The sequence below is a fragment of the Natrix helvetica genome, assembly GCF_964273705.1.
Source record: "Natrix helvetica genome assembly, chromosome: 16".
NCBI classification, from domain to species: domain Eukaryota; kingdom Metazoa; phylum Chordata; class Lepidosauria; order Squamata; family Natricidae; genus Natrix; species Natrix helvetica.
This window is the reverse complement of record NC_138563.1, coordinates 1,355,971-1,372,462: the sequence shown is the minus strand read 5'-3', so window position 1 is coordinate 1,372,462 and position 16,492 is coordinate 1,355,971. Positions and strand designations below refer to the sequence as shown.

At 45.4% G+C, this 16,492-nt stretch overlaps 1 protein-coding gene across 1 annotated transcript; it reads right to left on the bottom strand.

Moving 5' to 3' along the window:
• Positions 1-1,704: 1,704 nt before the first annotated feature.
• On the bottom strand, positions 1,705-4,087 carry LOC309399852 (uncharacterized protein). Its single transcript, XM_081967996.1, has 3 exons — positions 4,056-4,087; positions 3,765-3,821; positions 1,705-3,355 (listed from the first exon to the last, which is right to left on the bottom strand). Exon 3 carries the CDS (start codon positions 3,335-3,337, stop codon positions 2,087-2,089), a length of 1,251 nt encoding a protein of 416 aa, XP_081824122.1. The 5' UTR covers positions 3,338-3,355; positions 3,765-3,821; positions 4,056-4,087; the 3' UTR covers positions 1,705-2,086.
• Between the last annotated feature and the right edge of the window lie 12,405 nt (positions 4,088-16,492).

Sequence of the window (16,492 nt, the reverse complement as noted above, 5' to 3'; positions counted from 1 at the left end):
TCTCAATAGGACAGCATAGAACCGGGGTGGGTGAGGAGGCCCACCCGTGATTCCCACTACCGGTTCGGGCAAACTGGTTCGAACTGGCTGCACATCACCTCTGCTCCTAAGCCAACACAGACAGGAATTTTGGAAATACTGATAATTTCAAGAAAAGGCAGGGGAGGAAATACCCCCGCAGTGTACTTTTGCTGGCTTAAATGTTGCATTTCAATATCAGTAGCTGGTGAGGAATTCTGGGAGTTGAAGTCCCACATGCCTTTAAAGTAGAAAAACATTGCTCTAACCACCTATGGGCCCTGCAGATTAGCTTAAAGTTCCTCTCCAAAACTGTTTACTAATCAAATTTCCTTCCAGAGAATGGAAGAGAGGAATAAAATGCGGTTTTGGCTCGTGTCTAGTTTTTAATCTAAATAGCTTATTTAATATTTCGCTTCCCTCCTACGTTACATCAGTGCCTTAACAAAGTTCTGAAATGCCTAAATATAGTGTCATGATTTTATTTAAACAAATAGCACACATCTCGCATTATTGTGGTAGATCACACAATCCTGGAAAGCACATCAAATATATTTAAAACAGGGAGGGCGAGATGTATTTTCCTCCTGTGCAAAAGGCAGGGTGGTTTAGTGGTTAGACTGCTGCACCAGCAAAGATAAGGGAAAGAAAAACATGTTGGCACTTTTCCTAAAATTTCTCCTTTCTTTTTTTAATATCTCGTCTTCAAATCAACCTCTCCAAAATGCGCTCATCGCAACAAGTTGCGATAAGAGTTGCAGCTTGTAAAACTGGTGCCCAATTTGTTTCTTTTTTCTTTTTCCCTTTGCCATCCGCATCACTTTTTCCTCACCTGTCGTGCCTCTGAGATTATAAAATTGGAAAGTGGGACTATTTTTGCCCATAATTTGGGCCAATTCCGTGGAGAATTTTATCACTGACAGATCCTACCTCTTTCTTTAAAAGACAAATAGGGGCAGCTGAGAAAGACGCCGGGATTACAATTATCTAAGAAGGAAATTGAAGATTGATCTAAATAAATCTTCCTGGGTCTTAATTCCAGCATACTCTCTCCGGCTGCAAATTTCTATGCAATCTGGTGCATTTGTGAGAGTGCGTCCTCACGTGGTGTCAGCTGGTATTTGCAAAATTGAGACAATCAGGATTGGTGGAACGTATCAAGACATTCGTATCAAATTCAATTCTTCTCATCTTGGAACTACAGATCCAATTTTCTTTCCAGCAAGATTTCTTTCCTCCTCAGGATTTCCTCTTAGCCAATGCCTTGAGTTTGATTTCTTCATTTAAAAAAATAAGAGATCCAGCTTTGAATTTCATTGTAGAGCTTCTACATCTAGACTGGACAATTCCACATAATGACCACTAGGGGGAAGCAAAACACTTTTCATCTCTCTTTCTTATGGCCCTCTAGTGGTCAACTGGAGCTCTGCAGTCCAGTTCGGCTTGGATGCTACTTGATTGCGAAAATCATATTTTCTCACACACACATTACATACACAGCCCAATTCTGTATAACACTCTGATTTCTAACAGTTTGGGGGTGGGGGTGGGGGCATGGCAGAGCATAGGGGGAAAACAAAGAGGACAGCATTGTGATGCAAAAGGAAATTTAATCAGAAGAACAAAAGAAATAACGAAGCATTGGTTCAATTCTAGCTGCGGCTTAGGTTCGGGTAGCTAAGCAGGAACATGCATCGTAATTTGCTGTAGCAGATACCTGTTGCTTATAAATATGCTTTTTGAGTGTTTCTGGATTCTATTCAAACAGAGTTTTGGAATCTGTAGGAATGATGTGTCTCCATTTCCCCAGCAGGCTAGGTCCATGATCCCTACCGCTTCCTCCAGTCCAGAACGTACCAGCCGAACTCAGAAAGGAAATGATGTCTCTCTCTTGGGGTGCCGTCAGAAGAGAGTAAAGAAAGGCAGAAGAGTCAACCGAAACCTATTCTAGGATTTCAGACCTGAGGTTGCGTTGTGAGAAGACAATGGTTCAGTCTTAAGTCCATCGCTGTAAACATAGCATTCTGTTTCACGTTTATCTTCTCCAGTTGTTCTTCCATGTTCAGTATTAGGAGGAGATATCTGAAGGACCTGGCATCACGGCCAGGGTCCTTCCATAGGAAACTCCGTAAGATCTGCTGCTGAAGCCACCACTTCTGTATCCATCCCCTCCACCAACAGAGTACCCGATCCGTCTGTATCCACCAGAACTATATCCTGTGTGGCCATAACCATCTCCATATCCAGAGGAACCATATCTGCCACTACTGTAACCACCACCATATCCAGAAGAACCATATCCACCACTGCTGTATCCACCACCATATCCACCACCGCCATACCCAATGCTACCGCCATATCGGTGGCTTCCACTCATTCGGTGGCCACCAGTCCAACCGCCTATTGTACTGCCCCTTGTTCCACTAAGGCCATAATCCCCACCAGTGACACTCACTGACCCAATGCTGCCTCTGCGACCACGCGTGCTGCTCCCTACTCCACCACCGATAGTGCCTCCAGTTCCAATACTACCTCTCCGTCCCCCCACACTAACTCCTGTTCTGCTACCTCCACTCCAACCTCCTGTGGTGATTCTTGTTCCACCAGAGAGCAAGCCACCATGCCTGGTGCCCTCAACTCCCCCAGTGCCTAAATCACCCTCAGTGATGCTGCCTGTCCCAAAATTGCCTCTCCGAACACCCATAGTGCCCCCTACTCCACTATGTCTACTCCAACCAGCTGTAGAGCCCCCAGCTCCAATACTGCCTCTCCGACCACTCATAACTCCACCTTCACCACTGCCCAAATCACCACCAGTGATGCTGCCCATCCCAACACTTCCTCTCCGACCACCAACAGTGCCCGCTACTCCGCTACCTCCACTCCAACCTACTGTGGTACCCCTTGGCCCACCGATGCCCAGACTACCTCTGGGTCCGACTACTCCTCCGATGCCCAGACCTGTGGGTCCTTCAGTGCCCAAACCACCATGTCCAAAACCGCCCACACCTCCTACTCCACCAAGACCCAAACCACCACCCATCCTACTCCCTATTCCACTTCCACCACTCCAGCTACCACCCCAACCTCCTCTTCCAGGGCCCAAAGCACCTAGACTCCCTCCAACAGTACCCTCAATGCCAATGCCACCACCACCTCTCCCTACCATGCCACCAAAGCCTGCACATGGATTGTGCTGTTCAATGCCAAAAGCTTGGTCAGGGCAGTACAATGCTGGTCCTGGAATATTTAGGACAAAAGGAGGCGGCTGAATTGTGACGGTCGAGGCAGGACAGCAGGCGTAGCACTCGGACATCATTGTGGGAGGGCTGTTGCTCTGAAGGAGAGAAAGAGAGAATCAAGGGCTTAATTCAGAAGAAGTTGATCAATGGAGAAGAGTTTCCAGGCTGATGCCATTGGTAGAAAGAATGCTAATGAAGCCATTGAAAGTCAGAAGTACTATAGAATTCGCTTTGCCCGATTTCAGGATTAATTCACGCACAATTCAGGAATAGAACCAATCCAGGACATAGTGTCTTTAAAGGAAGAGGAGAATCATCCTCTTTTGTTGGCTCACCATCTGGTCCAGATATTAGAGTGCATCACCCCTCAATTTGGCCGGGGTTGAAGGGAGTTCCTTCCAACAAGTTCTGGAGGATCCTAGTTGGACCAATCCTTGAGGTTTCTCAAAAGCCTTACTTTGTTTATTGTGATGGTGAATGGCACAGCTTGAGCGTCTGTCTTACCTTGGTTCCTCAGGGTCTTAAAACTCTAGGAGACAGGACAGAAGACTTCTTTTGCCTCTGCAGTGAAAAGAGAGAGATGCAAAGTAAAGGACCCATCCAATCGTTTCAACAAAATGGTGAAATCTTCTTCTAAACATCTCCTAACTGGGAACATTGCCAGATCCCCCCAACCCAAAGACATGAAGAAGGCGCAAAAGGAGTGGAGTTATGGGAACCCATCTCAAGGACATCTCCTGCTCATCATTCTGATCATCCTCGGTCTTAGGGTAGAAGACACCTGCTCTGACTTACCTCGTTCTTCTCGGTGGAAGGATCCAAAGATTCCTGAGAGGTGCTGAAGAAAGGTGCTGAATGTCAGACTTCTTATACCTCTCGGTCCACCATCAGCTGAGCATGATTCACCACTGGGCTCGATGCCAACCATTGACACCTGAAAAGACATTAGGATGGAGCAATCACCTGCGGTGGGACTCCCCCAAGGATTGGTTATCAATGCAACAGTAACAAACAACCGCTGGCTTGTGTGTTTGCTCACCTTTTCTTCTCTTCCAGGTTCAAGATAATAAGGTCTCCACCCAACAAGGTTGCCCAAGAAGAGTAATGAATTTTTAGCCTTAATACTTTAAATGCTGGGGTATCTCACTTAGGCACAGCTGCGTAAACACCTCGTGTACCATCCCAAACACGTGATGCCTACTCTTAATCTTCAGGTGCATCTGAAGTCGTTGGAGATCTCTTGGTTCCATTTCTTGAAGACGCCCAACCTTGTCTGCAAGTTCAACAAAATTGCACAGCAGAGGATTTGGGGTTCCTGAGCTTCCCATCCGCTTTGCAGCTTGTTACATTAAATAATTTACGAATGCATCGCACAAATCTGGCCACTACCTTCAAAGATTAGGAAGATTAGGTTAAAGGGTGATTAAAGCAGAGAAGGGTGATTCAGTGGCTCAGATGCTGAGCTTGTGGGTCAAAAAGATCGGCAGTTCGGGGGTTCAAATCCCTAGCGTCGCGTAATGGAGTGAGCTCCTGTGACTTGTCCCAGCTTCTGCCAATCTAGCAGTTCAAAAGCACGTAGAAAATGCAAGTAGAAAAATGGGAACCACCTTTGGTGGGAAGGTAACAGCGTTCCATGCACCTTCGGTGTTGAGTCATGCCGGCCACATGACCACAGAGACGTCTTCGGACAGCGCTGGCTCTTCAGCTTTGAAACGGAGATGAGCACCGCCCCCTAGAGTCGGGAACGACTAGCACATATGTGCGAGGGGAACCTTTATCTTATTACTTCACTTTGAAGGTGAAGTTGGCAACATACCAGTTGAATAAATTATCCTTATTAATATTTCACTACTATTAGCTTATGGTTAAGAAGACATTCCTCGGCATTATGCCAGGTTGAAATTTATTCTTGCCATGTGAACACTGTCCTATTTTCTTGAAGGCAACTATGATGGAAAGGAAGGTCAACTGTTTACCATGGGCTTCTAACTCGCAAACACAGCACAAGCTTTTCTCTGCAGAAACAACCTGCTCGGTGTAGCTTTGTGCAACCACAATTTATCCCGATTGCAGGGTGTCTTAAGAAAAAAAAATCTATTGACGCCATCTTGACTTATCTCCCTCGCCTGTCAAATACGGAGGCTACCTCCACACCTTTGTCAGATAGGGCACCACTCTGGATGAATCAGACTCCGATTACAGTTGGATTTGAGCCAAGAGGTTCAGGGCGGGAGTAATGACCCAATTGAATCTCAAATGAGCAATCCCCGGGATACACCCAACTTCCAGGAGTTCAGCAGATGTGTAAGATTGATACGTCCTATCGGTGAGAAGCTGGAGAGATAGGCCAGGATGAGCAGCCTGCCAGATTTCTGGATCGCCCTGCTTAGATTTATAGTTGGGTGGAATTACCACCTTATCTAAGAAAACAGCTTGAGCATCTAGGTCTGCATCTCCCTGTTATGCTAACTTCAGCCACCCCAAAGCCTCCTGCTTCAGAAGAAGACTCCACCTTCGTCTCCCTTGCTGTCCTAACATGTGGAGGAGACTGGTTAGTTGTCTTGCGTTTTGAAAGTCTGCCTTCAGATCATGAGGTGGAGAACCAACACACCATTCCCAAAAGTGAAGAGAAAGTCCTTCTAAAATTTTAGAACCTGTGTGGGCACTTTGGGGCTTTGGAGAACTTCTTGTAGATCCTACCACAAAAGAACGGTCCCAGAGAGAGCTTCTCCATTCTCAAAACGGTGGTCTTGGTTTCATGTCCATCCACCAGTCCTCTCATGAGAAGACAATCCTTGCCAGTTCCTTTCATTAGACCCTAATTCTACAGCATCTCCCTTTCTTCTGAGTTGGCGGAGGCGATGTCCAATATTTACAATGTTTAAGAACGTCTATGTTCCTTTCTGTCTTAGTCTTGTGTGCCATCTCTCTTCCAGAGCTACTTATTACTCTCCCATTTTTCTCTGTAGGTAGGGAGGCTCAAGAAACTGTGGCTGGACCAGAATCATTCAGGCAGCTTTCACAGTGACCCGAGTCTAATTCCTTCATCCCTTCCACCATACCACACAGATTTTATCCTTTGATGTTCTCCAGATCAAAGAAGGTAGTCCATTTTTATCTAATACTAGCGGATGACCCGGCGTTGCCCGGATATTTATTTATAAGGGGAAAATATCCGGAACAAACGTAATTTATAATGTTGGATTTTCCCCCTTACCAGAGGGAACCCCCTTGTGGAGTACTGTGAAGCCGTTACCATGGCAATTCCACTGCACTGTACAGTCGAAGCCATTTTACGGCAGTACAGTAGAAGCCATTAAAAGGCACAACAGGATGTATCTTAACAGAACACACACCTCCAGGGGTGTTAGGGTTGTCTTACTCCCCACAGCATTTTTTTCCAGCAAGTAAGTCATCTGTGTATTAAGTTTGGCTGCAATTGCTTGAGGCATTCCAGAATTATGCTGATAGATAGATAGATAGATAGATAGATAGATAGATAGATAGATAGATAGATAGATGATAGATAGATAGATATAGAGATAGATGATAGATAGATAGATAGATAGATAGATAGATAGATAGATAGATGATAGATAGATAGATGATAGATAGATAGATAGATAGATAGATAGATGATAGATAGATAGATAGATGATAGATAAATAGATAGATATAGAGATAGATGATAGATAGATAGATAGATAGATAGATAGATAGATAGATAGATAGATAGATAGATAGATAGATAGATAGATAGATATACAGGACCACAGAACTAAAACTATAATGTTAGCATATTCCCCTTCCTCTGAAATAGCATTCATCCTGAGATCTGCACGACTCCAACTCTGGTGGGTTTTAAGAGGCCAAATCAGAGAAATGAATGCCTTCCATTTCTTCTTAGGTATGCCAACAGTAGCTATTTCAAACCAGCTTCAACATTTCTCAATCGAGGAAGGAAGGATGAGCTATGCTAATGTGTGATTAGAGAATCTGCTAGCAGGAGATATCTAGAGGAGATACACAGGAAGCAATCATTAAGATGCTTATTGTCCTTCAAGTGTCATTTTATTTCTTAATCCCTTGCCCAAGGCATCTTACATCGAGCAGAGAATATATGCCACTGTCATCAATGGGCAAGTGCTAGGATGACTCTCAATCCGAGAAGGCAGTTGGCCATCCAAAGAGGGACAGGAGGAGGAGGAAGAGGAGGAGAAGGAGACGAAGTAGAAGGAGAAGAAGGAGAAGGAGAGGAAGGAGGAGAAGGAGGAGGAGGAGGAGGAGGAGGAGGAGGAGAAGAAGAAGAAGAAGAAGAAGAAGAAGAAGAAGAAGAAGAAGAAGAAGAAGAAGAAGAAGAAGAAGAAGAAGAAGAAGAAGAAGAGGCATTGTTAGTTACATCATCGAAGGAAAGACATTTCCCCTTCCACCTCTCCATAACAGGACATTGTTAAGATGCATCCCACCCAACATAACAAGATGACTTCTGAGAACTCCCTTCCTCCTCCCTTTTGAAAAGAATTATACAAACTCCAAATGCTCTTATCAACAACTGTGACAATCCCGCCTTCCCAACCGAGGGAAGCAAACAATTAAAACTAATTTGGTGGGGCAAAGCAAGGCGTCAACTCACACTGTCATGTTTGGGAGGGGGAAAATATTCTCAATTCCTGCCCTCAATGTGCTATAAAAATGCACACAGCACACGACGCGGCGTTGAAGCTTCTTCTTGAGATACATCCTCGCTTAGACAACCAGGTAAGTCTCAAAAGAGACCTTCTAAAAACGCCATTTGGGGGCTGTTTTGATTTCCTGGGAAAGCAGGGAGATGAGTTCAGATCTGGAATTGCAACCAGCCTCCAAGGCGGCGATCTGGTGGGTTCAAAATTTTGGGTAACACCAACATTTTACCAGCTAGGTAACCAGGTAAAATGTAAAGATAAAGGTTCCCCTCGCACATACTATGTGCTAGTCGTTCCTGACTCCAGGGGGCGGTGCTCATCTCTGCTTCTAAGCCGAAGAGCCAGCGCTGTCCGAAGATGTCTCCGTGGTCATGTGGCCAGCATGACTCAATGCCGAAGACGCACGGGGAGCTGCTCCCTTCCCACCAAAGGTGGTCCCTATTTTTCTGCTTGCATTTTAATGTTCTTTCAAACTGCTTGGTCGGCAGAAGCTGGGACAAGTCACGGGAGCTCACTCCGTTGCACGGTGCTAGGGATTCGAACTGCCGAACTACTGACCTTTCTGATAGACAAGCTCAGGGTCTTAGCCACTAAGCTACTGCTTCCTAACTAGATACCAACTGTCAATCAGAATAGCCTTCATTCTCCTCCTTCTTTTTCTCCTTCTTTCTCCATCAGTTCTCTTCCTTTTCCTTCTCCATTACTCCTTCTCCTTCACTTCTCCTCCTTCTTCATCACTCCTTCTCCTTTCCCACCACTCCTTCATCTGCTTCTCCTCCTCCTTTTTACTCCTTCTTTTCCTTCTTCTTTTCCTTCTCCTCCTCCTCTGCATTCCCCTGAGCCTAGTCAAGGATCATAATATCATAATCTTGTAGGGACCGCCTGGATATCTCCCCCACCATCCATCCTGAGAGAACTGAGAAAACAGCCGTGATCTCGTGCATATTATAAGAATGGATCTGATCTGATCTCAAGGAGCGCTGGGGGAGTGTAACAGTGCTGAGTGATTTGATCCATGTCGCCCACATTCTTGTGGGTTTGTTTGTTTCTTAAGATAATACTAAGCTAATTTAATTTGTCAACCCATTAAATTACAGGAGGAGTGCCGCTCTTAAAATTAGTATCATCCTTAATATGTATGATATCTTTCTAGAACTTTGCATGTGAGGTTAAAAGGATCTTGTGGGGGAGGGGTAGATTAGGCTGAAGGATCATAATTCACCAATTGCTGCTCTTAGCCTTCTTCAGAGAAGTCCAATCAGCTATGACCCATCCAGTAGTGGGATTAAAATATTTTTTACTACCGGTTCTGTGGGCAGGGCATGGTGGGTGTGGCAGGGTAAGGATAGAGCAAAATCCCCATTCCCTCCCCACTCCAGGGGAAGGATACTGTAAAATCTCCATTCCCTCCCCACCCTACTAACCTGTTTTCCAGCTCCGTTCTCCTGTGAAGATTCAACAGATCAGCTGGGACTTGGGGGGCAGTGAATAGATGGGGGGCAGAGTCAGCCAGAGGTAGTATTTGCCGGTTCTCTGAACTACTCAAAATTTCCGCTACCATTTCGCCAGAACTGGTCAGAACTGGCTGAATGCCACCTCTGGATCCATCCCTCTAAATCCCCATCTTCTCATTAACTGAAGGACTGGTCAGAGAATAATTCTGCAGATTTGGAATTTGTAGGAATTCTGGATTGTGTGTCTCCTCTTTTAACTTAGCCAGGTAGCCACAACATCGAGAGGTTCTTCCCGTTCTGATGGTCCTTTTCTTCTCGCTGGTCTTCCTTCCTTGTAGAGTTCACCTCCGTCTGCTGAAATGGACAGGCGATCCCCTTGCTACGCCTCCTGCCCACCTTCCACGGTGGTAATACGGCCACCAGCCTTCACGCTGACCATCCCGGGTCCTGCCATCTTCTGCCCCAACCAACAGTTGCAGATTACACAACACAACCCTTGTGCACGCGGAGGAATGGGGGTAGGAGGAAGAGCGGTGCTTTCTGACTTCCTGGATGAAGATCTGCCCAATCTAGAATTGGAGCCGAGGTCTAGATTTGGTTCGGCTGTTGCCACTCTGTATCGATCCAGAATGGCCTTCCCGGCTGAGGCTTGGCTGTAACGGCTGAAAATTCAAGGAAAGCTAGAGGAAAAAAAAACACCCGGATTCCTTTCATAACCTAAAGCATCCCAAACCCCAAATAAATTCACCTAAAGCTCCTGGCGGTTAATCTTCCTGAAGTCCGGCATTCCATGTGTCGTCTTTCCAGATTTCTTTCTTTGAAAGAGTTTTCTTTATTATCATTAGATTTTCTTTATCCCACCTGTATAATGAACTCAAGTTGGGGAACTTACTTAATACTCTGCCTTCTATCTCCTCCACCCCAGCAGCCCTTAACCAGGGGTGGGCTTCAAAAGTTTTAGCAAGGGGTTCTCTCCCTGGTTGCTGGGTGGGCATGGCCACGGTAGGCGTGGGAGTTGAAGTCCACACATCTTCAAGTGGGCCAGGATGGGAAACACTGATTTAAATGGTAGCCTGATTTGGCTTACCATGGCAAAATTCAGGGTGGGGTGGGTGGGGGGAAATCTCTCTTCGTTTCTAGGTTTTGTTCCGTCTTGGATTAACTTCAATTGTGAGATTAAATCTGAGGACTAGCGACTTTAATCCTAGCTGCTTTGGGTAGGGTTTCCACAAAAAAGCTTCATCCAGAGAAGAGTTTCCCTTTTTTCTAGAACGCTGAGTCAGGAAAACATCAAACCAGAACGTCGAGAAGATGGCCAGGAGGAACATCAAAACGATGCTTTTGTCTAAGAAGCAGAGATAATATCATTCATGTCGCTCAGCTAAGATTAAACGAAGGGTGCAATTAACTAAACTATCATTTAAGGTTGGACAGTTAACACAATGAGAGATCACAGGAATATAAATCCAGGCCCTTTAAAGCATATCAAGCTACAGAGAGTCCCTTATTTTTTTCATTTTGCGATCTGTATTCTGGAAACATTCCTCCCCTCCAAGTGTATTATTGATAGAAACTTAATTTTTAAAGCCATCTGAAGTGATACCATATGAAGAACAGTTGCAGGAACTGGGTATGTTTAGCTTAAGAGAAAGAAGGACTAGGGGAGACATGATAGCAGTGTTCCAATATCTCAGGGGTTGCCACAAAGAAGAGGGAGTCAAACTATTCTCCAAGGCACCTGAGGGTAGGACAAGAAGCAATGGGTGGAAACTAATCAAGGAGAGAAGCAACTTAGAACTGAGGAGGAATTTCCTGACAGTTAGAACAATGAATCAGTGGAACAGAAGTTGCCTCCAGAAGTTGTGAATGCCCCAACACTGGAAGTCTTTAAGAAGATGTTGGATAGCCATTTGTCTGAAACGGTATAGGGTTTCCTGCCTAGGCAGGGGGTTGGACTAGAAGACCTCCAAGGTCCCTTCCAACTCTGCTATTGTATTGTATTGTATTGATACACTTCGATTAAACCCTTGGCTTCAGCAATGGGTTCAGAAATGCAAACTTGAATAGTCATTCGCATTCCCTCAAAATGGAAGCTTCAAATCAGAGGTGGTTTTCAGCCGAATTGCATCGGTTCGTAGTAGAAATTTGGCAGATCGCCGAACTGGTAGCGACTGCAGGCTGAAGCTTCTTTGCCAGCTGCTTCTCGGCAGCAGCGTGCGGGTTAGCCTTCCCGCAAAGAGTGGGCTAATCATAATGAAGACAACACACAAGGTTCCTTGATGCATGAGTGGCCCAGAATGTTATCTGAAGCCCCCTTTTATTAAAAGCGTATAAGGAAATAAAAGCATTCTAATATATCATTGGTTACATACGGTTAAATGAAGCATTTCTACCTAATATGGTTATATTTAGCTCTACCGGCTTAAGCGCTTTTACCACGTGTTTCCTACGCTGCTAGTAACTTCCTCAGTCTGAAAGGTCCCTGTTAAGATCTAAGCATTGCTATTGTCTTTGCAAGCACAGCTTTCTAAATTGGGCCCTCCCAGTGGGCATCCATCTCAACCCGCATTTACTACTTAATTTATTCCAGTCCCAAATTCCATATATGTGTTCCAATCAGGAAGACTGATCTGCACATATACCGTGGGCGACCTTGTTCCCACAGCAGCGGCTGGCTGGAGGTTGCTGAAAACGACCAGCTTGCCTTCTTGAGTCCAGATCAGCCACCGTGGCAGGAAGGCAAGCAGCCCAAACAAAGAGGCGGCAGTGGGGGAGAAAGCAAGGCTAGGACTGTGGCCACTGAAGGAGGGGAAATGGGGTGGCGCATGCAACTGGCAAAGGGAGGGCAGGAGAGCATGTAGGTTGATGGGTATAAATTCCAAATAAAAATCCTTTTTCTGTGGGCGTGGCTTGATGGCGGGGTCATGTGACTGAGTGGGCATGGGCGTGAGTGATATCGAGTTGGCCATGCCCACTCAGTCACATGACGCCCCCCACCCACCTAGCCACACCCACCGAACCGGTAGCGAAAAATGTTGAAACCCACCACTGCTTCAAATCCTAATATTTCCATGCAACAACTCTGGAACGGAATTGTAAAATTTATTCCCGAACAAGAATATTTTATGGTGTTTGTGAGTCAACATCATCCCCGAAATAATGTTTGATCCAAGGTAAGAACTTTGGAAAGGGCTGTGAGAGATGTTCTTGAGATGTTCTTCTTGGAACCCCATGCCCTTTCGAACTAGAGAATGGATAAGCTTGTAGAACAAAATAGTACAATAACCCAAATTTTTCACGGCGTGAGAAATTCATCCTGTAGAAAAACCCTCTACTCCTCAAAATCTTCTTGGGTTGATATGACATCCCACGGGTGAAACCTTCCCAGGTCTATACCAGCTGCTGCCACTCTTGAACTCCTGTGCCACGTCTTCTGCCCTCCTTCCTTTAGAGGGCGTCCTTCACCCATCAATGTCAGCAAGAAGTTGAGTAAACCCAACATACTCCTTCTTGAAAGACTTGGTTATCTGAAATAGGATCTGCTGCCTTTTCAGAGCAGCTTTGCCGGAGGTTGAGAAGTAATTATGGCAAAGCTAAGCTTGCTGAGAGCATCACTTAGAGCTTTTGCAGGAAGGGAACGAAATTGTAGCAAGGAAAGCAAAATTATTCGGAAAAGAGATATGACGAAAGGAAAGGAGCTTGGAATTGGGTTGGGTCCACAAGGCACAAACAATCTTGGTTTAACCACTCTTGAGAAAGCCACCAAAAGTTGAGGCTTTATAACACCTTAAGCTACAGACCACAGCTTATAAGTGGCAGTAACTGGGATCACCATAAAAGAAGCCATCTAAACATATCTTCTTCAGCCTTGGCCCAAGAAATTGTGGCCTAAAGTGAATGCAAACTCATCAACCCACAGAAGAACTAGTTACTACAAGAAGAACAAGAAGGACTAGATTGCTTGTATCTGCTCAACCAATCGTTGAGTGTGTGCGTCGCTTTGGCCCAACCATGGCTTGTTTCCAAGAAGCATTTTCTGAAATGGGTTCGAGAAAGAGGCTAAGTCCCCAGTCACAGTTTGGAGACCATGGTGGTTGAGTTCAAGATCACTGCAGATGGGGACTGCAGCCAAGGAATTAAAAGACACTTGCTTCTGAGAAGGAAAACGATGGCAAATCTAGACAGCATCCTAAAAAGCAGAGACATCACCCTGCCAGCAAAAGTGCATATAGTCAAGGCTGTGGTTTTCCCAGTTGCCATGGATGGCTGTGAAGTTTGGACCATAAGAAAGGCTGAGGGCCAAGGAATGGAGGCCTTTGATCTCTGGTGCTGGAGAAGACTCCTGCGAGTCCCTTGGCCAATCAAACCGGTCAATCCTAAAGGAGATCAACCCTGACTGCTCTTTAGAAGGCCAGATCCTGAAGAGGAAACTCAAAGACTTTGGCCACCTAAGGAGAAGGAAGGACTCCCTGGAGAAGAGCCTCATGCTGGGAACGATGGAGGGCAAACGAAGAAGAAGGGGACGGCAGAGAAGGAGGTGGCTGGATGGAGTCACCAAAGCAGCCGGACTGAGCTTAAATGGACTCCAGAGGATGGTAGAGGACCAGAAGGCCTGGAAGAATGTTGTCCATGGGGTCGCGATGGGTCGGACACAACTTCGCAACTAACAACAACAATGGTTGAGTTTGCACAGCACACTAGGCCAAAATGAAAAAACAACAGAGTTAAATTTTAATTGCCAACCTTAGAGGTTTTCATGGAAGGCCACCAAGCCATCCATGAACTCGGATGGACCTCTTAATTAGGAAGTCCTACTTTCTTCTCAACTAATTCCTCCTTTCTCCTTGTCCAGACATGGAAAGTCTCATCTCTCATCCCTTGTCCAGTTGATACACGCTTTTGGAAAAGGCCCCTCCTAAATAATTTTCTTCCACTCACTTTTCCTCGATGGGATAATAATTAGTGAATCCCTTCCCTGCTTTCTCGGAAAAGGCGATACAAGTCAGAAGATGATTCGACAGAAATCTGCAACGTATCCAAGTTGAAACCAAAGAGGGAGGGGTTCCAGGGGGGTTGGACTAGAAGACCTCCAAGGTCCCTTCCAACTGTGTTATTCTGTTCTTTTCTCAACGCAAATTCCAGCGTGGAGTATCCTTTTCTTGTCAGAAAGAAATCCATTACTAATAAAGGAGAAAATTTGGAACTAGGTGACCTCATCGGCAAACCCCACTCCCTTCTAGCACTGATGAGGTTACCTAGTTTGGTAATAAAATGCCTGCAACAAATTAAGGAAAGCTCAGAGAGCATCAATGGCTTCTCATAAACCCATTATTCCATAGCTAACTGTCTTGAGTGGTATAGAACATTTTCCATCTTTATTTGAGGCCACTTCCCCTCTCCAGGACCACCATCCTGTCCCCTCCAGTCTCTTCTTCTGAAAGATCTCTTTCTGTCCATCTCTTTCTTTCTGTCTCTCTTTCTAGGTTTCTAGATTTCTGGTCTCCTGTGCTGCTCCTATATTCACGGGCTTCAGGTTTTTCTTCAAATGTGGTCCCCAAATGTATTTTTCAAAGTGGAATTTGACCAACCTAGACTGGAATGCTCCCCTGTGACTTTCTAAAACCCAAGATATACTGACACAGCTTAAAATTACAGCTTTTTTTTAAAAAAAGCAGCCACTTCACCCTTCTGACTCAGCTTAGGCTTGTGAGCAATTAAAATTCCAGTTTCTCATGAACAGTTACTGAGCTAGCTATCCCCTCCCCAAGAAATTTGGATTTCTTTTTTTATAAAGAACCAACATCCTTTGTCCCGATTAAATTTCAGTCTCAGATGTCTAGCTTCTCATTCTGATGGTTGTTCCTCACTTCTACAATTTGGTGCCTTCCATATCTTCAACCGGGACGTGGTGGCTCAGTGGCTAAGATGCTGAGCTTGTCCATCAGAAAAGTCGACAGTTCGGCAGTTCGAATCCCTAGTGCCACGCAACTGAGTGAGCTCCTGTTACTTGTCCCAACCTAGCAGTTCGATAGGACATAAAAATTGCAAGTAGAAAAATAGGAACCACCTTTGGTGGGAAGGGAACAGCGTTCCGTGCGCCTTCGGCGTTGAGTCATGCCGGCCACATGACCACGGAGACGTCTTCGGACAGCGCTGGCTCTTTGGCTTTGAAACAGAGATGAGCATCACCCCTAGAGTCAGGAACAACTAGCACATATTTCCGAGGGGAACCTTGTTCAACCAAGAATAGGGTGCCTTGTTCGGATTTGACACAGCCTACCCATTAATCCAAGTTCCAAGATTGGAAGCCCTAGTTGAGGACTTTGTGTTTCGTACTGACCTAACTAATCGTGGGTTTTGATTTGCATAGATCCTTGGCTCATCGCTAACCTTTCCAAAGGCTGGGAGGAAATCTTGTGTCCAGCTCAAATGCTTGTCCTAGCTACGTGTTACACCAAAGTTATGGTAGATGGTCCTTACAGGTCCGTTCAGCTGACTGAACATCAAGCAGGACATAATTATGTGAGAATTATCGCTCACTCAGCTCTGTAAATCCTCTTGCTACACCACTCAGTTCTCAGCTATGCTCCACCCTTCAATTTAAGTCAAACACCCATGGGCAGCTCAAGGGTGCAGTGTGAGAATTTAATGGGTTTGGGCTACATGTGGAGCCTCAATCTTCTTTCCTTCTCCTCAAAATCCATCATCTGGACCTTTCTACTGGAGACGGCCTACGGCGAGACTTAGAAGAGGAACTGCTTGATGTTAAACTAATGTTAAGTCTGATGTCGCTGAGACTTTTTTTTTTCTGAAGTGGACTCAGTTTTACAACATCCAGTTAGCAAGGGATGCAAGTGTTCTGGCTGAGACTTCCCGAGAGCCTGAAGCAAACTCCTGGTCCCAACAAAAAAAACAAAACTCTTTTATTAATTGACTGTGAATTCTGCTCATTCACATCCAGCAAAGTCTTTCAAGGGAGGATTTACGGTCACAGACCTTCTCTGGCTTGGAGAGCTGACAGGCCCAGATCTGCAAAACCTGGCCAGGAGTCTCAGAGAGTCACGAACCAATGAAGCGAACGAATGGTCTCCTGCAA

Excerpts from the sequence above, each read along its gene's own strand:
- LOC309399852 (XM_081967996.1), bottom strand. The coding sequence starts at position 3,337 with ATGATGTCCGAGTGCTACGCCTGCTGTCCTGCCTCGACCGTCACAATT.